Source organism: Lasiodiplodia theobromae, assembly GCF_012971845.1.
Source record: "Lasiodiplodia theobromae strain AM2As chromosome Unknown scaffold_15, whole genome shotgun sequence".
Classification (NCBI taxonomy): domain Eukaryota; kingdom Fungi; phylum Ascomycota; class Dothideomycetes; order Botryosphaeriales; family Botryosphaeriaceae; genus Lasiodiplodia; species Lasiodiplodia theobromae.
In genome coordinates this window covers 821,360-844,000 of record NW_023336355.1, presented here as the reverse complement: position 1 = coordinate 844,000, position 22,641 = coordinate 821,360, and the positions used below count along the sequence as shown (strand labels likewise).

The 22,641-nt window shown below is 52.9% G+C and overlaps 6 protein-coding genes across 6 annotated transcripts; 4 read left to right on the top strand and 2 right to left on the bottom strand.

Annotated features, from left to right (window-relative positions):
• Positions 1-844: 844 nt before the first annotated feature.
• LTHEOB_5598 (AMP-binding domain protein) lies at positions 845-2,769 on the top strand (the record flags this gene model as incomplete). The annotated part of the gene is made up of 2 exons (XM_035514760.1): positions 845-1,672; positions 1,735-2,769. 2 exons carry the CDS (start codon positions 845-847, stop codon positions 2,767-2,769), a joined length of 1,863 nt encoding a protein of 620 aa, XP_035373888.1.
• A 2,854-nt stretch (positions 2,770-5,623) lies between these two features.
• LTHEOB_5597 (uncharacterized protein) lies at positions 5,624-6,295 on the bottom strand (the record flags this gene model as incomplete). The annotated part of the gene is made up of 1 exon (XM_035514759.1): positions 5,624-6,295. One exon carries the CDS (start codon positions 6,293-6,295, stop codon positions 5,624-5,626), a length of 672 nt encoding a protein of 223 aa, XP_035373887.1.
• Positions 6,296-8,755: 2,460 nt separating this feature from the next.
• LTHEOB_5596 (uncharacterized protein) lies at positions 8,756-9,395 on the top strand (the record flags this gene model as incomplete). The annotated part of the gene is made up of 2 exons (XM_035514758.1): positions 8,756-8,959; positions 9,012-9,395. 2 exons carry the CDS (start codon positions 8,756-8,758, stop codon positions 9,393-9,395), a joined length of 588 nt encoding a protein of 195 aa, XP_035373886.1.
• Positions 9,396-9,942: 547 nt separating this feature from the next.
• On the top strand, positions 9,943-12,474 carry LTHEOB_5595 (Het domain-containing protein; the record flags this gene model as incomplete). The annotated part of the gene is made up of 1 exon (XM_035514757.1): positions 9,943-12,474. The coding sequence occupies one exon, from the start codon at positions 9,943-9,945 to the stop codon at positions 12,472-12,474; it is 2,532 nt and encodes an 843-aa protein (XP_035373885.1).
• A 2,959-nt stretch (positions 12,475-15,433) lies between these two features.
• Positions 15,434-18,296, bottom strand: LTHEOB_5594 (Ankyrin repeat protein; the record flags this gene model as incomplete). Its single annotated transcript, XM_035514756.1, has 4 exons — positions 15,434-15,477; positions 15,675-15,723; positions 15,777-18,200; positions 18,258-18,296. The coding sequence occupies 4 exons, from the start codon at positions 18,294-18,296 to the stop codon at positions 15,434-15,436; spliced, it is 2,556 nt and encodes an 851-aa protein (XP_035373884.1).
• Positions 18,297-20,995: 2,699 nt separating this feature from the next.
• Positions 20,996-22,180, top strand: LTHEOB_5593 (Peptidase M35 deuterolysin; the record flags this gene model as incomplete). Its single annotated transcript, XM_035514755.1, has 3 exons — positions 20,996-21,221; positions 21,275-22,099; positions 22,161-22,180. 3 exons carry the CDS (start codon positions 20,996-20,998, stop codon positions 22,178-22,180), a joined length of 1,071 nt encoding a protein of 356 aa, XP_035373883.1.
• Positions 22,181-22,641: the final 461 nt, after the last annotated feature.

The following is a 22,641-nucleotide window of genomic DNA, read 5'->3' as shown; positions in this document are numbered from 1 at the left end:
GTGATCAGCCGAGTGGAGAGGCGCATTTTTTCCGGTCAGAGGGCCCAAAAAGGCTGGCGCTTAGCTGTGCTTAGTCTTGGACCTAATGCGGATGGAAGTATAAGCACTTGGATGGAGATCGCAGACCATTAAATGCGGGGCTACAGCCCTAATGGTGTATTGCCCATCTACCTCTTTCTCCGAGCTGACGTCATTTCGGTGCTTGTTTCCGCTTCATTCCCACCCTTTTCTGCAGAGTGCTACGCTAACGTTTCCAAATATCCCTCGGGTGCACAGGTAGGTCCCGGGAGGCTGACAGACATAAGAACCTATAAGACTCGACAAGCACTCGAAGTCTGACCAAAGAAGCCGTGGCCGTAAGCACTAAGGCAGGGGAATGCTTGCTCGTACCGGCATTGGGTCGATCTTTACTGTATGTGTAAGGTCAGCCTTACAGAACACGTAGGGTGACATTGAATTACCGTACTAGTAAACACCAATGGCCTCCACTCACCGGTCCGGATTCACAATAGTTTGATATATGCAAATGCAACACGTACCGTCAGCTGAGACATTTTCCTGTCAGATTTTGGGTAGGCATGATCATCTGGGAAGTAGCTTCTGACTCAAGTGTAGCTGCAAAAAGCGGGGTCAGAGAGTTTAAGCATCGATCTCTTGGTATTTGAGATTATGAGGCGTGAAAGGACGTATGTGCTTTTGATTGTCTCTACTCCAGCCCAAGGCATCCTATTTCTTGTTGCTCTTCCGTCGAATTTCCTGACCTGATATTTACTACCCATCAATTTTCATCCCAAGGTTCCATTGACTCTACCGATTTCTGTCAATCTTCATTCGAGGCACTGCCATGCATCGTGATAGCGCAGTATCCGTCCCTTCAGCCTCCTATGGACGTCGCCTTATTGCGACTACCATTGACGAAACTGCTCAAGCCTTCCCCAACCGCACCTATGCTTCCATTCCCAATTCCGCCACGGATATCTCTCAAGGGTACCGCGACCTTACTTGGGCTGAATTCGCCAGTGCTATTGATCGCACAGCATACTGGCTAGACGAACACCTCCCCCAACCACCATCCTCTTCCGCTTCCTCCAGCGATGGGTCCCCTCGTTCAAGCACGCCTACGAACAGCGACGAAGATGAGTCGACAGCGGGAAAGAATTGTCCTCAGACGTTCACATACTTCGGTCCTCGTGACCTGCGCTACATTCTCTTCCTCTCCGCAGCCCTGAAGACAGGCCGTCGCATGCTGAACACCAGCCCGATGGGCTCTCTCGAAGCCCAAGTGTATCTCGCCAATGCGTCTGGATGCCGTATCTTCCTCTACGCGGAGAGCCTCGGCGGCATTGTGCCGGAGTATGTGAGAGACATTCCGCAGCAGGTCAAAGGCGCCATCACCATGGCGGCCCCTTCATTCGAGGACATGTTCTTCGGTAAAGGCGACGGTGTGCAGCAGCACTATCCGTATGAGAAGACGTGGGATGAGGCGCGGCGCGATGAGGTCGCCATCTTCCACACTTCTGGCAGCTCTGGATTCCCAAAACTAGTGCCTTACACGAACGAAATGCTGGCCCGCGTCGATACCTGGAACCTTCTGGACGAAGTTGACGGCATGGCTCCATGCAGAGAGTACTACGTCAACAAGAGGCTCTGGATTGGTCTACCACTCTTCCATGTAGGCCCCCCTTAAACCCCTTCAAGTCCCATCAACCCAGAATGGTCACTGACACCACACAGCTCGGCGGCGCCCTCATCTCCCTCCCCTGCGCCGTCTTCCTCTCCACCATCCCTGTCCTCTCCGGCCCCACGACGATCCCCACCCCAGCCGCCTTCACCCAAGTCCACACCCACAACACCTCCCCGCCACTCGACGGCATCTTCGTCCCACCCGCGCTGCTCGAAGACCTGGTCCGCGACTGGCCCCAGCACCACGCGGCGCTCTCCTCCTTCAGCATCATCCTCTTCGGCGGCGCGCCCCTCTCGCACGCTGCCGGCGCCGCCCTCGCGCCCCTCGGCTCGCTGCGCACCCTCATCGGCAGCACCGAGGGCTGCTACTGGCCGACGCTGCGGCCTCCGAACGATGACCTCGTTGACAATGATGAACATGGTGGTAGTGCTACATGGGACCACATCGCGCCGCACCCGGCCATGGGCGCGGCCTTCGAGCACCACGCCGACGACCTGTACGAGCTGGTCGTGCCGCGCTCGGCGGACCGCAGCGTGGCGTTCACGAACTTCTTCGCGGCGTGCGAGACGATGGGGCTCGGGGATGATGTTGAAGTCATCCGGACGAAGGACTTGTTCAGCCCGCATCCGGATCCGGAGGTCATGAAGAAGGGCGCGGGGCTGTGGAAGTACAGGGGCCGGACGGACGACTTAGTGGTGCTGTCGGGCGAGGTGAAGATGTATGCGGGGAAGTTGGAGGAGAGGATCAGGTGCCATCCGCGCGTGAAGCATGCGCTGGTCGGTGGGTATCAGCGGCAGGTGCCGTTTTTGCTGTTGGAGATCGCGCAGGGGGTGGAGGTCGAGACGGAGGAGCAGAGGGAGGGTGTGTTGGATGAGGTGTGGCCGGTTGTGGAGGAGGCGAATAAACACGTTGGTCCGAGGGGGAAGCTGAGGAGGGAGTTGACGTTGTTGGCTGTCAAGGAGAAGCCGTTCGTGAGGCTGGGGAAAGGGAGTGTGGAGCGGAGGGGTACGTTTGCGAGGTATGAGAAGGAAGTGGATGAGCTATATGAAGGATTTCAGTTGGGACTAGATGCCTTGGTGTTGTAGACTGATGGTTTTCTGTCGGTGTTAGTAACCGAAGGTGAATTTCTGTTCGTTTTCGAGGACGCTTTTCCTAAGCTATGTGTTTTTGATCTAGAAAGCTTTGACGAGCAGAAAAGTGGAATTGAGTTCCCATGCAATGACTGCCTCTAGTGTGATTGGGAGTAATTCACGCATAATGACTACCCGGAGAGAAGTCATGCTCACGAGCTCGGGCCGCAAATTTGCATCCTTAGCGGCGACAGGGCGGCTATCTGTGTCTGCCACCATCCACAACCCCGCTCTGGCAGTTTGATCTCAAATACTCAGCTCCTTTCATCGCTCCAACAGGTCTCCATCATCTCCGCATTATGGATTCTCTCTGCACGGCTTGCTCAAATATCTTCGTCGGCGGTGAAGTACGAAAAAGGGACTCAAGTGGAGCGGGCTTCCTTCATCATGAATCATTCGCCGCGTTTCAAGACACCTTGCGTGCTGGCTGTTTCTTCTGCGAGATGATGGAAAAGGCATATGTCAACGAACACGGCCAGTTCCCCGCCTCAGTACGCTGCGGTACCGAAGCTTTCAAAATTACGTACATCTTTGAAACCGATATCGAATGGCTTGGGCATTTTAGCGATGATGAAAACGAGGATGAGGAGGACCAGGAGGAAATGATCAATGACGCGAAAGAGCTTAAGCATGCCGCACAATCACTATTGGATGCTAACGAGGGCGTTGTTGATGGCGATGATGCTAAAAGCGGTATGGAGGAGACAGGGGAAGCAGTCGACACATTCGAAATGCTCGTCGTGCACTTTTGGCGTGGCGAGCATGACCGTACAGTAAAGGATTTCTGGTTACTTCCAACACAACGTCAGTATGGTTGCAGTACTTCCATTGCGCCTTGGCTAATATCTTCGACAGGCCATGGAGCACACGCATCTGAAAAAGACCCTAAAATTCAAGTTCTCTATACGCATCCGATCGAGGAAAATACCGGTTCCGAGCCATGTCGTCAACTTGTCCGGAACTGGATAGACTACTGTGTCAAAAATGATACGTGCCCATTACCACCGATGAACTCAATTCCCCTGCCGACTCGGATCATCGATGTTGGCAACGCCGGGGATAAGCATGTGCGCTTGCATGTCACGAAAGACTCAGACATCCAGTATGGCCGATACATGACTTTAAGCCATCGTTGGGGAGATGCAAATCTTCCCAAATGCACAAAGAGGAATATAGATAGTCTTCAGCAAGGCCTTGAGTTATCTGGGCTACCAAAGACATTTCGAGATGCCGTTCAAGTCACGCGGGATCTCCAAGTGCGGTTTCTCTGGATCGATTCCCTGTGCATTCTACAAGACTCCACGGAGGATTGGGCACAAGAAGCTGGAATGATGGGGAATATTTACCAGAACTGCTTTATCAATATTGCTGCCACTGCTGCACAGAACAGTGACAGTGGCTTGTTCTTCGATAGGCGCAAGAGGGACGTTGACCGCCTGGAGGTGGAAATCGACTGGCTGTCAGAAGACGTTGCTACGGGCCCCGGCAATAACGATGCACCTCGTCCCAAGTATGTCTCTTGCTACTGCTGGGACCCGGATTTGTGGAGTTTCGAGGTTGAGCTCGCCGTTGTCAACACACGTGGCTGGGTAGCACAAGAACGACTCTTCGCCCCACGGATCTTACACTTCGGCAAAAACCAGCTGCTATGGGAATGCAGCGCACGCGCTGCTTGCGAGATGAGTCCAGGTGGTGACCCAGATCTCTCCGTCGGTTCGCAATTACGGCCGTGGAAACATCTCGCAGATTGCTTCCGAGATGCCGGCACGATGCCTATTCGTGCATTGACAAACATACAGCGCTTTAATAAATGGCAAGCTTGGTGGGACTTTGTCGAGGCATACACTACGCGCGAATTTACGTATACTTCCGACAAGCTCATCGCAATTGCTGCGGTTGCAAACGCGATGATCAGGCAACATGAGGGAATACCTGAGGACTATGCCGCTGGGTTGTGGCAATGGTGGCTGGAACTGGATCTGTGCTGGCATGTCTCTCACAATCGGCAGCCTCCGCTGTCCTTCAAGAAGACTGTGCGCCCAGATGATAGAGAAGCGTGGCGCGCTCCTTCTTGGAGCTGGGCGAGCGTGGACGGGCCAGTCATCAGAGCATACGTCGATCGCAAAGATGAAGTCATGCCGCTGATACGTCTCCTTGATACGAGCATTATTGCTCGTCACAGTGGTAACAGAACTGGTCAGCTCAAGCACGCGGCTTTGAAAGCCGAATGTCGTGTGTTTCACGCATTTTGGTCACTCCCGCCTCTCACAGACGTTTCTCGTGACGGAGCACAGCTACTAGGAGCTCCTGAAAATAGTCCACTTACCGGGAGCCTCAGTTTCGACGACTACAACCAGGCGAGAGCCATGGCTGGGTCCAGCAGTGTGAAACTACAGTGTATTCCAATCATGCGCACCACCCGCCTAAATGATCCGCTAGGACAATACTTCATACATGGACTCCTGGTACATTCTGTGGCAGAAGGTTGTTATCTTCGTATGGGGCACTTCATGGTCAATGGAAGCCTCGATGACGTCGATAGTCTCTTGGGAAAGGGGAGCGTTGAGAACTCAGCTCCAGCGCTGGTTACATTAGTATAATCACGGCGTTTAAAAAGACAACCACAGACACAAACTCTTGGGAAGATTCTGTGAGCACGACGACAGTAGATGGTTCTTGAACATTACGGCTTCTCTTATGGCTACTAAGTACATTGCCCATTACTCTCTATCCTTCATCGCTTCCTGTGAGGTTCGTCCTCAAGTTCATTGACGATGGTAGATGATTGAGGTCATGCTTTGAAAGGCATTTACAAAACGGTACCAATGTCGGTGACGCAAGTAGTATCCTCCAAACCGTCGTGCTGAGGACCATCGGTAGAGCACTCAGGAATGAGCTGGATCTCGGTGCAGGTCCTCCAGTCCTGGTTGTAGATCGGGTCGGTACCGTATTTCTCCAAATCGGTCCAGTAGACAACGACCCATTCGCGGTAGGCCTCCTTGCAAGCAACAAAAGTCGCTTCGAAGCCGGGCTTCTCCAGGATCGGAACATCACCATCGGCAACGATGTTCATCGGGGTCTCAGAGAGGATGGAGCGCGTAGCGATCGTCTCGGTGCTGACGAGTTCGTATCCCTCGCCTACGTCAAAACCAAACGGCGTCACCTCGCCCTCGTTGTTGGGCGCATCGGTGCGGATGTAGGTCGTGCCGTCGACGGGCTGGGTGTAGAAGATGTCCCCACCGCGGCCCGGGCTAAAGGTTTCGTTGTAGAGCACGCCCCACATGTCGTCCGGAGGGAGGCGCGTCGTGATGCCGAGGCGACGGATCTCAATGGCCCACCCGTCGACGTCGGGAGTGGTGTCGGTCTTGGGGCCGGTGACCTTGGCCCTCAGACGGTAGTACGGCGAGGATTCGGTAGCGAAGGTGGTTGGGAGCGCGGCGAAAAGACCCAGGCTCAGAGTAACGAAAGTGGAAAGACCCATGTTGATTGAATGTGAGTGAAAGTGTTGGAAGATGCTGTTCTGATGGACGGTCTGTTGTGTAGCCAGCGCCGGCTTTTAAGGAAGAGTCCAAGTAGTAGCAAGTGCAGTTTTGAGGAATACTGCCAAGAAGTCACAACTGTGGAACTATACGAGGTGCTTGACCTGCAGCCTGACAGGGGCGGGATTTCATAGAACAACGGTGAGACAGCTCCATTGAATGCTAAGCTCGTTCACTGAAGGAATTATTAAAGAGCTCAAGCATGGCCGCCTTGAGGCAATAAATTTTGTGTCACCAAGAACGCCTCGTACCATAGTCGTCTATGCGAAAGTAGCGTGAGTTTCTGAATGAACTGAGTGTCAATAGTTGTAGAACCCAAAAGCGAGACAGGGACGCCGATTTTGGCCCGGGGAAGTACGGGATCCTGCAGGATACGCGTATTGCTAAATTTAGCCGGCTTGTTCTTGAACACCAGCTTTAAGCAAAATCTGACGTCAGCGTCTCTCCAATTCGGGCCTGCTTTCACCTTTTTGTTGACCTTATCGGATTCATCACATCTTGGAGGAACTATATAAGAAGCCCCGACTGGCTGTAAATACGCCGCTGGAAACAAGGTGCGAACGTGACTGACAGGGACAGTGCAATGGAAGAGATCTGATGCTGGACAACTACGGTGCACTATGAGAGGGCTCTGGAAACGGCCCGAAGCAGGATGCAATCACCGTCAGATCCAAAATATCAAGAGCTTAGGTCGTCTTGTATATCATCTTTCGTCATATACAGATGGCATGTTGTATTCAATTCCCGTGTGTCAAGAGGAAGTGTCAGGATGCGGTGCAGATGTTGTGAGTTGTGGAGATGAGTTAAGGACATTCATCTCGTGGCTTATTCAGTGGAATGTGGCGCTGCCGATATTCACCAATCAAGAGCAATTGCTGTACTCAGATTCTATAGCTTGTCAGCTGATGGCGGCCTAGGCAATTTGCACTGCCAGCGCTAGGACCTCACCTTCTGCTAAGCCACTACCCAGCGCTTTGACAGTAAGCAGAAACCTCCACACGTCATCAGAGCTGAAAGGTCAAGTGGATAATGCGCTGTAAATTCTTCCACGAGGACGGCCCGAATATTTCCTCTTTTTTTAATGTTTCAAAATACAACCGAAAAACCACGATGGCTTTGACTGCCCATGACAGAATGGATTTTGGCTTGTGGTTGTGTTCTTTCGCTTCATTGGAGAGTTTGTAATATTAACAACGCTAGCTTTCATATTGAATTGTTAATATCATTGAGACCGCTCCACAGTATGTGTATGCTATGCAGTGTCTTTAACTGGGGATAAAAGCCAGGTGACTTGATGAACTCCTCACAGTGACTTTGTCTAATTGCCGATGTAGAAGAGAGATAGAAGTTAATAGATTTTGCATTGATTTAAAAACCCATCATTGCCAACAGAAGACTTAATACAGCGACTTCAATTCAGATGGATGTTAACTTTAGATGAGCGTGGATTGTAGCGGGATGTGGGGCAACATCTTCTTCAAGTGCGGGTCAGATATTATTGACTGGGGGTCTTGTGGAGACTGTCTCAATTCGGTATGCTCTAGGAGAGCTCTTTTACTTCTAAGGAAGGACATAACATAGCCGTGGCATAAGTCAGAAATAGTGAAGACCCCAATAAAAATACATGTAAAGATACTTCCAGCGTCCACGCCCTAGAGAATTTATGCAGGTAAAAGTTTAAAACAACTTCGAATCAAACCAATGAGACTACACACGACTGAAATGATTATTGCAAATAATACAATCTATGATATGTCTACAGTTGTCATAAACCAGCTTGCTAATCATGCACAGTAATACAAACCGCCAGTCCACGACAAATTGTGTGTCATGTAGAAACACTCCTAGCAGCTAGCATTTAACACATTAAGGAAAACCAAGACAGGGCTCTAAGCACAAGTTGGCCAGCTATAAAGGACTGGTAGATGGATTATATATAGCGCTTATGGTAATCATCTCGACCAAAATGATGGCATTCCTTACAGCCACACTTTGAGCTATGATGATCCGCGGTCGAATTCCATGGTGGCAATTTGGTTCACCCTTGGGAAGAGTGAAGCTTCCTATAATCCATGGTTTGGAAGGGCGACGACTCAGAGATCATTATTTTCTCATGGCTCGGTGATCAGGCATGACAATCACCGGTTGATGGGTGATGAGAATTGCCCACTAACACTTCAACTCACCACTCACTATGCCTCTGGTGTTATCGGACAGGCCGTCGCTCAAGCAACCACTTTTACCGATGGCCCGAATGAGCAACTGCTATATAAGGCACCCGTTTTTTCCTTTGCTCAACCTCTTCTCTCCCCATCCTCCTTCGAAGGCCGTCGTGACCGCCTTCCACTTATGCCCAGGCGCACCCGACCTCACCATTTTCCATCTTATTACCAATCTCAACAATGGCATACCGTCGCACATCCACTATCTGCGACCCATGTCTGGATGTTTGTGGTCCGAACTTCGTGATGGTGTGCACCCTCATCTGCTCCTACCTGGCCATGGCCATCTGCATCCCGTGGTTGTGCTTCTGGCTCTTCCTTCGCAGCATCGTCTGGGTCCTCACCTGTGGACACTATGGCTTCAACTTCCTGGAAAAGAAGAGGGTGCGCTTTTCCCCGTCGCTTCAAGGCATCTATCAACTGACACAGCCTATAGGAGGAGAACGAAGCCAGCAACCTCGCCGTAGCCCAGTCCCTCGCGCAGCTCGGCGATTTCCTTAACCCGGCCAACCACCCTGGTACCGCCGAGTACAACAACAACATCGACCTGGAGGCTCAGGATACCATCCAACCTGCCGCGAGGAGCAATACGTACCACGAGTTGCTGGCCGAGATCCAGACCAAGCCACAGAAAAGCGAGAACGCTATTCTTCTTGAGGCGCTTCCATTCCAGGGTCGCGGCAACTACGATGGCTACCTCACCGAGGAGGAGAAGAAGGCCGCGAAAGCAGAGGCTAAGCGCATGGAGGAAGAGAAGAAAGCACTTAAGGAGGCACAGAGGACGGAGGGTTTCTGGGTCTGGCAGAACGACAAGGCTTGAGGAGGAAGCCATCAGCCAGCAAAACACCATGATACTATACGGCTTGTGGGAGGATATGGGAGCCCATCAGGTACCACTCACAGATGTTGTCACAGAGCATTACTCTGTGTAACTGCCTTTCTTTGAGTGGCTTTGGTTTATGTTGATGGGAGGGCCTTCAGCGCGGAGTCTCTACGACTACGGGTGGAAGGATTTCTTATGTGTGCTTCCTCTCATCGGAGTAAGAAGAAAGCGGTATAACTTGTATTGAAAGGGCTTTATCTCTACCTCTCAACTCAATAGCACAGCCTTTGCCGAATGAGAATTTCATCATACTGTTACCGAACCAGTGACAACCATTATTGCTCATCCTATCTTTTCGTCACCATCTGCATCTCGACATATCTCAGTTAGACAGGTGACGGCGATGAAAGCTAAGGTAGGATCCACTTTACCGTGACATGGCCCCCAAACAGTGTAACGGATAAACGAGATGTTGTCAGCCTGGCACCCCGCGCTTCGGCCAGCACATATCATCCCCGGCGACAACCAGAAGAGTTCATCACAAATGGACGCCCTTCTTCCCACCCCGTCCCGCGCAACATTCAGCCTTGCCGTGCCCTGCATCTGCGACCCACACGCCTACGATGGCCAGGGCTTCGAGGAATACCCCAAGCGCGCCGGCTGGGTCCTCACGCCCGAACGCACCGCCTTCGACATCGAGAACAACCTCGCATCCGTCGGCACATGTCTCGACCGGCGCCTCGACGGCAGCGCGGCCTCCGACGCGCAAATTGCCGCGTTCCTGCAGCTATGGCTCTTCTTCGCGCCGCTAGCTGACGTCATGGCGCTGCGGGGCCAGCCGTTCGATCCCGCGTGCCTGGTCGAGGAAGCAGCCACCGGGGAACGGCGCATCACGTTCGCGCCGCTGCCGGGACTTTTCCGCGAGTGGAAAGAGCGCGGGAGGACGCTGCCGCCAAGGGAGAAGAAGCTGCAGTACCGGCGCGTGTCGAACATCATCATGGGCATGCTCTGCTTCGCCATCATCAACTTCACGCCGGTGAAGAAGCACGCGGGGCGCGAGGCGCCGCGTGTGAAGAGGCGCGCTGGGTTTGGAGTTGAGGTGTCGATCATGGCGCTGGTGGAGCTGATCGAGATCAACTCAATTAACGACCGCAACGGGCCTGGTGCCGAGTCCAATATGGGCGATACTCACCTTTGCTCGTTTTTGGAGGCCAAAATGAGAGAGCTGGGATGGTGTCCCAGCGAGATTTCGTTGTTCAATACGCATTTGGACAATACGGGTCTGTATTTCGCGAGCAGGCTGGATCGGCAGAGTTTAAGGCTGAACCACAGCGCGTGCGCAATGTCGAAATGCAGGGCAAGGAACGTCGTCAAGGGTGGCTATGTGACGAAGCACGCAAGCGACTGCACGAAGAGAGAGCCGGACTTTATTGGTGTTGATGAGCATATGCTGGAAAATTTGCTGCAAAACTCCGAGCTCCCGCTTCCCTGCCTTGATCTTGGCCCGCTGGAATCCAGGGCCGCTTCAGCTGCAAAGTTGGACTTGGTTACCCCGAAGGAATATGTTGCCATTTCACACGTATGGTCCGATGGCTTAGGGAACGAACGGCAAAACTCCCTCCCTCTTTGTCAGCTCCGAAGGCTCAAACGTCTGGCTGGTCAGATTGGGTGCGAGATCATATGGATTGACACACTTTGTGTACCTGCAAAAGATGGATCAGGCAAGAGGAAGGCAATAACCCGAATGGTTGAAGTTTACGAGCGCGCGCAGGCCGTGTTGGTTTTGGACGAGGACCTGCAGCTCACCACAGTCAAATGCAGCAAAGAAGAGAAGATTCTACGAATTGCTCTATCAGGATGGACTCGCCGGCTCTGGACTCTTGAAGAAGGAATGGTAGCCCACAATAAGTTGCTTTTCCAATTCGAGGACGGTGCCGAGAGTATCCCCGAGGTTACAAACCCAGAGTGTGAGAAGATCGCATGGGATACGCAAAGATTACTGGACCAAGTTCTTCCACGAAGGAAGATTCCCCGCTCCCGAGAGGGCGAGGCAGGTTCAGCTGCCGACGCAGAAAATCCCTGGCACTCTCTTCTTGGTGCAGTGTCGTACCGCTCCACATCCCGTACCATCGACGAGTCAATCTGCCTCTCACACATCCTCGGCCTCGATATTTCCGACCTGGTACAAATAAAGGACGAGAACGAGCGTATGCGCCACTTCTTAATCATGTTGAGCTACTTGAACACCAAATTACCAGATCTCCTCTTGTTCTCATCGGAACCAAAATTGCCATTCCCAGGCTTCCGCTGGGCACCCACAACTTTCCTCGATATCGACAACGCGGGTGACAGAGACGATGAAATGCAGGAAACCTTAGGAACAAGCATATCCGGCGGCGGCCGCGGCGTCTCGTGGTCACCGCACGGCGGCTTGCGCGTCGAAACGCTCCGCGTCCGCCGTCTCCTCCTACTCACAGCCGGCGAACCCGTCAAGCGCGCCATCTTCTTCAAGGAAGGCGCCATCTGGCGCGTCATCATCCCGCGCACGAAGCCCGTCAAAGAGGTCGACGACAACCGGAGGCGCTTCTGGAACGAGGCTGTCGCGAAAGACGTCTTCGAGTCACGCGATCCGGTATACGACAGCAGCAGCACGTGGACGAACCTGGCAGACAAGGCCAATGGTGATCGCGTGCTGTTTCTCATCCAGAGCGAGCCCTTCGCTTCGTCTGGCTCGGCGATCTTGGCGAGCTCGTTGGCGTTGAAGTCGCGGCCGACCTTTCCGCAGGTCGAGCCGCACGAAGTCGATCTGGAAATGCAGGTTCATGTGTTTGAGCTCGAAGCGGGCGGCAAGAACCACGTTGTGGATGGAGCTGGGTTGAGTTCTGGAGGGGAGAACGTAGGCATCACGAAAGAGTGGTATGACGATATTGGCGTTGCCATGGAGGCGTCTTTTCAGAAGTATTTCGATGCCGAAAGCTGTACTAAGGGATCTGTCATTGTCCATGATGTGGAGAAGATGCCAGGTTATACACGGAAGGATAGAAGTGACGAATACATCAAGTGGGTCGTTTCATGAACGGATGAATTGATTGCTCGACACTGAAGTCAAAAAAAAAACCCCTAAAATATTCTCATATAAGGAAAAAAAGATGGAAGGTGTTGAAAAGCACGAAACAAGCCGGGATTTTCATACAAGATGTACGTCAACCTGATTTCGAACTACAGTCTCATCTACTACTTTGAACGTCTCAACGATGTCTCTCAATGCTTGCTGCTCTGTGTCGTGAATCCATGCCAGCCGTTGGTTGAAGATCCGCCTTTTTTCTGAAAGGAATTCTCCGGACGGGGGATTCTCTGAAGTAGAACATGCGACTTCTTTCAGGTCATCTGTTTGAATCATCCAAGCAGAATCTCCTAATGTCACCTCTATCTTCGAGTGCTGTGAATCCGGGTCGTTCACTTCACTTCCGCTCTCTTTAGGCATGTATTCGGCAAAGTACTCCCTTCTTGCCAGGAAATCTTCAGAAAACTCTCTGAGAGCGCGCCATGGGTGTTGGCTGTTGATTACATCCAGGGCTTGGGTTAATTCTTCTCTTGAAGTTCGGCATTTGTCCCAAAGATCCGAAACACGCTTGCACAGGCTAATCGCCATGCCGAAGTCGAATGGAACCTCCGTTTTCATCTTTTTGCTCGAATTCTCGTACCAAGAAGACATTCCTTCTCCATCCATGTATCCGGAAATAAAGCAATCCCCCACAAGTTTGAAGCATCCCCATTGAAGCGATTCCAAAGGAGGAAGTCCAGCACGACGAAGCACTTCTCGAAAGCCCAATTCTCGGAGCAGAAATGGCGTTTTGGCTCCAAGAAGCATATAGACCTTGTCACTGATGGAGGTGTCTATGGGTCCTAGTGCGAAAGAGCCGTCGTTGGTAAGGAAGAATGATCTCCGGTATGTAGCAACGTTAACGCTGTGACGAATTTCTAATGCAGCCGTACCCCAGCTCTTGCTGTAGATCTCAGGCAACGAGTCCATAACCATGGACCTGATTGATGCAAGGAAGGGATTCACGCCTTCTCGTTCGCTGATTGGTGCAAGCGGACCGCTTAGAAGCCAATATGCGATCTCAGGAAGGTCATCTGAACACACACGGCGCCAACAGTACCCTTCGACGTTCCAGTCATACATCACGTCTCCGCATATCGTTCTGAGAAACAGGTCCCATTTCCTCGCATGTGGTGCAAGCTTTGCCACCATCATAGCCCAAGACCGTATTGCTGACTCAGGGTACCTTTCAGAAAGATTTGGTTGCCCTACAACAGTGACGACTGCTAACTCAGCCCCCGGAAGGCTAATAGTCCCGTTGCCCTGAACGCGCAAGCAAGCTGCTTTGCCACTCGCTGTAAGATAGTCTCTGGCGGCCTTCAAGTACAGAGAATCTTGTTGTGGGTCGATATTTTCTGCAAACTCGCATTGCAGAAAATCTGTCCAATCCGTGCTTCCAAGTATCTCCGTGTATTGACTTGAACACCTTAATCTGGCCAGATCCAGGTTTCTTTGCCGCTTTCGGGGTGCTGCCGCATTCTGACGACGACGAAGGTATCTGAGAGTGGATTCGGGATCGGATACCCCATTCCTGACGTAGACCGAGGTTCGAGAAGTCGCATAAAGATTGATTCGTTCAGTCCTGTCTCGTATCAGACTGTTGTACTCCGAAGTCCAGTCAGGTACCCAGGAAGGAATATCACGGCGCGCTTTCCTCCCAATATCGCCATTAAGCACGGCTAAATTACCGGAAGCCTCCACGATGCCAAGCATGGTAGTTTGGTACGCATATAGCACATCCATAGAGTAATCTGGAACTATGGGAAGGGGTCCTTTAGCGAGTCCGATAAGAGCATAAACCCGGTCCCGAGGGTCGGAAGCCTCTCGATGGCTGAAATCTGTCAGGAGCGATAAAAGGGTCCTTCGTTGGACTTTGGCCCAAAACGTTCTCATAATCGTGAGAATATCCACCGTCTTAGCATAATGGTCCATCACACGTACGCGTTCTGGAGTATGAGATACTCCATGACTAGCGTAATAGGTCTTTGTCGATTGAGCGAATGTTTCCCAGCTCGTTACGCAACATCCATAGAGGACAGTGACACTCTTGGCTACCACGATTTCTTGCAAGGTCCACATCCGATTCCACCATTTGCAACGCATCATTTGCCGAACTGCCTCAAACAAACGGCATTGGTATTCAGAATCCTGAAAGACTATCAATTCGGGAGCGAATGGGGCAACATCTTTTAGTTTGGCAGCTTCGGCCATGGAGCGAATCAAGCAGAAGACGTCAATGGCGCCATCAAACCGATAGTTGGAGGGCGTTTCCAGTGAGGAGCAGCGAGATGCAAACTCATTCAGTCGATCGGCGCTATCCGTTCCCGGGAAATGGATGGGCCGTGACAGCAACGCTTTCCTTTTGGCCTTTTGGTGAAAACCAGGCTCCTGGACCTCTCCAAGGAAAACAACGACTCTTTCGGCAGCAGAAAAGATTTTTTTTCATCAACTGGACTTGATGGTTTCGTTCCGCTTTGTCAGACTGATTGATGCAGATAGCGTCTATCCACACGGTCACAGCCCCAAACGTCTGGCGGACCCGTCTCAGAGCGTCGTATGCATTGGCAGTTATGGGATGTTTGATACCATCGAGAATGACTGATTTGGTCTTTTTGGCAGATCCCCAAACGTAAGACAGTGCACTGAAAGTTGGCTCGTTGGGGAGCAGAGCGTGGACAAGTTTGCATCGGATCTCCTCGTCCCATTCAGCGGGGGCGATCTCCAAAAGGCGAATTTCCTTATGGTAAAGAGGGAAATATACGGTTCGTGTAGTAGACATGTCGCACTTGTGAAAGGATGTGGTTCATGTTGGGATGGAAAAAGACTATGCGAGGAACAGTGTTAAAGGTAAGAAAAAAGGTTATGCGAGGCTGAAGCACAGCCCTGCCAGGGGTATGGGCTGATGCTGTAACAGTCTCTGCCTGAATTCAAGCTAGCCAATGGAAAGAAACGCAACCCAGCCAGAATCCCGGTTATCTACGCCACCATCAATGCATGACCTTGCTTCACTAACGCTGTTCATGTAGCCAATGACTGAACAAACCCAATCCACGCTTGCCTCTCTTCGGGTGATGTTGCAGCCATGAGATGACTAACTTCACCTGCTTTTACAGAGAAGACGAACAGCTCCGAACCTCTGGGGACATTATCAATAATTGAGGCTTTTGTTTTACCTTTTGAAGTATCCTCGAATGAACATTCAAGCTGTTGAATGGGCATCGGCTGTATATTCAGTTAGTAAATAAAAAGGTGAAATATCTCCTGGCTAAACTTACTGCTTCCAATACCCACAGCTTCTCACCATACTTGTACTTTCCGAACCACATCTCCCGCGGCCGCTCTACTCGCCCCCAGAAGAAGTAGTTATCGAGCAACACGCAGTGGACCTGATTCCACAGACCCTTTCCTTTCGTCTTGCAGGCCAACGGCCCCTGATAAACAATTCTCCTCGACGGATTGAGGATATCCAGCGGCTCAACATGATGGTAGTTGATGGTCTCTATCCTCCGGTGGATATGGCGCAGGTCCTCGGCGTCCTCGGCGGCCTTCATCAGCCCCTCACACGACTCCCTCAGCCGTACCAACATCCTCCTATACTCGCCGACCTTCGTCGGCCGGAACCCACCACCACCGCCCCCCTCGCCATCCTCGCCCCCCACCGCATCCCGCTCCAGCGCCACCACGACCTCAAGCGCCTCGCAATAGAACCCCAGCCTCCGCACCGGCGCCCCCAACATGCCCTCCAACCCTCCTTCCGCACCGTCCTCCTCCTCCTGCAGCCCCGCCACGAACCGCCTGAACCCCTTATCCCCCTCCGCCGTCGCCCGCACCGCCGTCACCGCGTGCGGATAGCGGCGGCAGAAAGCCTGATACGCCTTCCCCGCCCTCCGGCACCAGATGCGGAAGACGGGAAGCAGCAGGTCCGTCTTGACGACGCTGGCGAGCTGCAGGGCGAGCGGCTGGAGCAGGTAGCGGGCGTGCAGCGCGGCGAGCTCGTCGACGTGTGAGGGCAGGCTGCCGTCGAGGTGCTTGGCGAGCGAGGGCCAGGATTTGCGAAGCGGAGAGTCGGCGTGCAGCGTGCGGCTGAGGGCGGTGAGGGTGGAGATGTAGCGGAGTTCGGTGATGAGGAGGGTTTGCCAGAAGTGGTGGATTTGGAGGTCGTGCGGGGAGAGGGCGACGTCCGGGGTGGAGGCGGGGTCGGCGAGGTCGGCGGTGGTGGTGGGCGTTTGGTCAGCATCGTGCGGAGGCGAGGCTGGGTTGGCGGGCTCGGTGATGGGTTCGGTGGGAGGTTCAGTGATAGGCTCAGCCACGGGCGCAGTGGCTGGCTCAGTGGCCGGCTTAGTGGCCGGCTCAGTAGCAGGCTCAGCAGCAGGCTCAACAGCAGGCTCAACAGCAGGCTCAGTGGTGGGTTCGGCGGTAGGCTCGGTAGAAGATTCGGTGGCTGGCTCAGTGGTAGGCTCAGCGGTAGGCTCAGTGGCAGGCTCAGCGGTAGATTCGAATGTAAGTGGGGGGATTTGCGGTGCAGAGCTGCCTGGCTCATTCGTAGTCGCAGCCTCGGTGTCATTGGATTCATTCGCTGCGGGTTCATTGGCGGCGGTGGACTCGTTAGCCGTGGACGGAGACGCAACTGCTGGTTCAGTCACTGTAGGCCTCCTAGGTGGTAAAGGTGGTGCTTCCTCCTCTTCCGTCTCTTCAGTACTCTGCTTCCGCGGTGGCAATGGAGGCGCTTCTTCCTCCTTACCCGACTTGGAATTTTCCTTCTCAGCTGATTTTTGAGACTTGTTTGACAACGCTTGTTCTGCTACTGTTTCCCCCTCTTGCAATCTGCTCGGCTCGCCGTTCTCTTGTACAGTTCCATCTGCTTCTTGGTTAGTTTCCGGCGCTGGCTGACCAGCACTTGGACCGGGCTCCCCATTCTCTACTGCATTTTCAACTGCATTTTCAACATTTGGCACGTTTGTCTGCTCAGGAGCTCCTGCGTCAGGCTGCACAGCGGCGTCCTTCTTAGCCACGGCAGCCATAGCATCTCGGTACGCCGGCGAGTTAATCACGACATCGACAAAACTCCTCTTGCCCTCCTCACTACCGTTCACTGACTCCGGCACCTTGACCGCCGGCCATGCCGCCTTCAGCGCCTTCGACTTCTGCCCTACCAGCCTGAACAACTCCGCATCCTCGTTAAGCAACCGGAATCGTTCCTTGGACTCTCGCACCAAAAGCGCTCTGACAAGTGACCCCAGCGCCCTCCGCACCCCGCCCAGGTACCGCAGAAGCTCTTTCATCGGGTCCTCCCTCCACTGCGGGCCACGCGACGCCCGCCTCGCGCGCCACCTGGACGCATCGGAAGTGGCGGGCGGGCTGCTGCTGCCGCCGGCGGACGCAGGCGACGGCGCCAAATGCTGGATCTCTGCATCCAAGCACGCGAATCCGAAAGCGCACGCCGTCAGCGCCGCATCCAGCGCGGCGCGCAACTGCTGCTGTTGCGGCGAGTCGGATTGAGCGCTGGCGTCGTCGCCATCGCGGAGAAGCAGGGCCTGGAGCTGATGGAGCGACGCGCTTATCGCGTTCACCTGCGCGCAGAGGTTGGTTACGGCGGTAGCGGTGGTGGTTGATTGTTGAGACGCCTTCTGGTGCTTTTCGCGCAGCGCGTTGAAGAAGTGCGTGAGCGCGAGGCTGTGCGCGGCGAGGCGGCCGGCGGCCTGTCGCTTTGTCAGCATTAAGCCACAGACATGATCATCATGCAGGCAGGTACGTACTGCGCCGGATGGAAGTACGGCTGGGGACTGCGGCTCCATTGCTTTTTGTATCTCGGTAAGCTGTTTCTCTGAGAGAGTTAGCGGTTTCTCTAGCGATTGCGGCCGTTATCGGATGATTTTGTCTCATCAAAAGGAGATTGTTGCCTGCGCCACATTGGGGCGAAGGATTCGGTTAGCTTGGGGGCCAAAACTATCTATAGCTATACATTTCACAACACCAAGTGTTGGTGTTGGAGACTTGATATCTTTTGAAAGCCAATGTCTTTTCTTTTTCGCATGCACATGTGGAGCGAACGTTTTAGTACCCAGTCGTTTTACTAGAATGTTGGCCTACTCGCCGTTGTTACTGCTGCCATCTGGTAGATTACGATACCATATCAACAATAGAGAAAAGGAAGGGAAAAAAAGAGATGATAGGAGAGGAAAGTTCAATTTACGTTAGCAGCAGTGGCTGCACTACTTAGACTGACTAACGAGCTTGAAACAACAATAGCCCGTTATCACGCATACCATTTTAGTCCTGCGTGTTTGCCGTTCTTATCGTACTCGTATGAAGCATCGTATCCGTATAAAGTCTGTCCATGTATCAATGAGCAGCATAATCAGCTCCTTAACAATTGCAGTTTTTGAAAAAGTTTCAGAAATTACACGGCCAATCGAACGGGCGGCGACCTCTCTGTTTATCTCGTATCGGACCCAAAAATCCTCTGAAAACAAGAGGCAAATGTCCCATGCAAGCTTGAGTTAATCTGTTCGACAGTGCTTGCCTTCAACTTCTCATTAATACCGTAATCACCTAGTAAGTCTCCAGTCCCTATTACTCACGCAAGAAAAATTCTCTTTTGTGAAATGCTGAATATATTACTACCAAGAAGTGTTAGAAAACACTCACAGGATACATCTCAAGCTACAAGAATTTTAATCAGCTCTACAACTTAATGGTACAACCGCACCTGATAAATGATGTTCACTCCATAACAGATACCAATTTTAGAACTTACGAGATGTCGATTTCGTAAAGTTTTACCCCTTCAATGCTATGAAAAGTACCATCTTAAAGGTTATACTCCATGGGATGAGAAAGAGCTGTGGAAACTGGCAGGAGCCACGGCTCGACAGCAAGCGGGCATCGGGTGAATATTTTCCAGCTTTCCAGTCCAACAGGCTGTTGCTCTAGATACCAACTTCGAATTCTCTCTCGGAGGTATGAAGCGGTTTATGTCCGTTGTTTGAAGATCTCTGCCAAGCCGGCAGATTGGTCCCTTTGCCAAGTCTTCAACGATAGGACTATGGCGGCAAAGAGTGGTATCACTTAGCGGAGCAACAAGGTCTGATTCTATCGTGACAGTGCTGCGAGTTTGTTGGGGCAAGATTCAGGTTCATCGCGTGTACGATCAGAAGAAGAAGGTAGGAAAATGCTAAGGAAGCGAGGCTCTCGTCAAGCTTCTTTCGGATTGGCAATGAGCCGGCGGGATGCTTGATAGAAAGAGAAGGTCTCTTGGTCACAGAGCTAAGCGGTATCGCTTATGTCTTGTAGGTTTAAAGCGGACTAATAGGAAAGCGTTGAACACGACGTTGGCGCATGCACGATACGGTTGAGAGGCGGAACCCGCGTCGGGCACCGCCGACGGTCCGCATTGTCCAGATCAATAAGCGTGTCTCCGGGCCGGATAGGATACAAACCGGCTTTTCGGCCGCAATCGACGGCCATCTGGCATTGGACCGGTGGCCAGGCATTGCTCAGCCAAGACGCCAAGAGTTGTTGCCATTCTTGGCTCCGCCGGCGGTGACGCTGCGCGACACAATGTCACACACGCCAGAGCTTGTGAGAAGCTCTTGTAAATCCATGATTCAAATCCACATGTATCGAATAGTTTGCCTGTTTGCCGGTTGTATTATTCACCAGCAGAAATGGGACCAAATAGAGGAAACAGCGGCGGGCGGAGCCCCGGGGAGTGCCAAGCATACCCAGACAAAAGCTTCGTATAGGTACGAGTTATTCTCCGCCCCATGCGCGCTGTTCTTGGCATTCTTATGGCCTCGGCCTGACACTAATACGAATGGGCCGTTTCATTTTTCCTTCTCTCCTGCCTGATTAAGTAGTGTTTGCTCCCCTGGTTCCCGGGCTTCTTTCCTGCGTGCTTGCTGCTATGGTGCCACCTACCTCACACCAGCTCTGCTCGCTAATGCTTTCTGCAGCTTCTGAGGCTCGTATTTCGCTCGGAATCTATCTCCCAGATCGTTCCGGGGTGAAACTCGCCTATCAAACCAGCCACGAACCAATAAGACAGCTTATATTGACCAGAATGTAGATTGAGCTGCTTGGCCATTCTCTACATACAGCCACCCCGTTCTTGGCGTGGCCATCAAGCCTCGGTTTGGTCGCCTGCACAGACTCTTTTTCCTACCTGTTAGCCGCCCAGCCACTTCTGGCAGATGTCCTTGTGTTAATGAAATACTGTTCCGCAAATGGGTCGATTGCCGTGGTGTCCCACTTCAGCGGCTATCCTCCTGCCCACCACAGCGATATCGAAGATGCTCCCATACACTTTCTTCACTTCCTTCTACTTTGCGTAAGGTGAAGATGGAATGCGTGATCACGGCATAGATAATGAGATATCAGTGTTGGCGAGTATAAAGATGTCTCAACTTCAGCGGGTTGAGTTAGACAGCAGCACCTCAGCAGTTCAGCACCAGAGTCATCTCAAGCACAACCTTCCACCCGACAATCCTGCAAAATGAAGTTCCTCGCCGGTTCCCTCCTGGCTTTGGCCACCGTTGTTAGCGGCACTGCCGTCAACCTCAACAAGCGTGACACTCCCCTGGATGTCAAGCTTGAGATGGTCGGCAACTCTGAGGTTAAGGCCACTCTCACCAACAACGGTGATGCTGCCCTCAAGCTTTTCAAGGTTGGCAGCATCCTTGACAAGACCGCTGTTGAGAAGGCTGAGGTCAACTCTCCTGGTATGCATCGCCCACGATATCAGACTACAAAGCGCAATGCTAACCTGCTGCAGAGTCCCGTGTGGCTTTCGAGGGCATCCGTCTCCGCATGGCCACCGAGAACCTGGATGAGGACGCCTTCCAGAGCCTTGCCGCCGGCGAGAGCGTCGAGGTCCAGTTCGACATCGCCGAGGCCCACGACCTCTCCCAGGGTGGTGCCTTCGACATCCTCTCCGAGGGTGCCATCTCCTATGCTGAGGAGGGCTCCACCGCCATCGCCGGTGCCGTCCCCTACACCAGCAACAAGATCTCCGCCACTGTCGACGGCACCGAGGCCAAGAAGGTCCGCGAGGAGTTCGTCAAGCGCACCGTCAAGCGCACGGCCGTCAACGCCGACTGCACCGGCACCCGCCGCACCGCCACCGTCAACGCCGTGAGCAACTGCCGCAGCCTTGCTCTGGCTGCTTCGTCCGCCGCCGCCTCCGGCTCGGCCTCCAAGTTCCAGGAGTACTTCAAGACCACCTCTACCTCGACCCGCAGCCAGGTCGCCGCCGTCTTCGGCCGTGTCGCCTCCGAGTGCGGCAGCACCACCTCCGGTGTCTCCGACTACTACTGCACTGACGTCTACGGCAACGGCTGCCAGAGCGGCGTTCTGGCCTACACCCTGCCCTCCGCCAGCTACATGGTCAACTGCCCCCTGTACTTCTCCGGCCTGTCCGCCACCAGCCGCACCTGCCACGCCCAGGACCAGCAGACCACCACCCTGCACGAGATGACCCACTTGAGCGAGATCGCCGGCACCACCGACCAGAACGGTGCCTACGGCTACAACGCTGTTCGCTCCCTGACTGCCGCCCAGAACCTCAGGCACGCTGATACTTACACCCTCTACGCTCAGGGTATGTCCCAAAATCGATGCTTCAATCTTTCTCAACTTGGACATGTGCTGACAATTTTTAGCTATCTACGCTGGCTGCTAAACGCATCGCCTACATAGTGCTTGAATCCGCAAAAACCGCCTGAGCAAAGGCTGAAAATTTTCTGTCTCTGGTCTTCTTTCTTAATCAGAAAGGATTGTGACTTGTAGCGAGGTATAGGGTAGTGCAGTAAAAATTGAGAACAATTCGTTGAACATGCGTTATTTATTGTACTTGATCGTTGCTTTGTCCAATCCACAAACCTCAACCTCTCATCATCAGTATCAAAGCCCTCCCGCGTGGATATTTCCGTTTGAAGTGATGGCAGTAGTGAGTACGATGTTTCAAAAATGAAAGATTATGGAGGTAGTCACACCGAAGGCCGCCAAAACCACTTGCTCCACCCAAACGACTGCCATCCTGACAGCCGAGGCACACCCGACTTGTCCAAATTCTCCTTTGCTGCAAGCTTTCCAGCCGAGCAGCACTCTTTACACAGTCCGATCTCAGCCATTTCCGCTGGT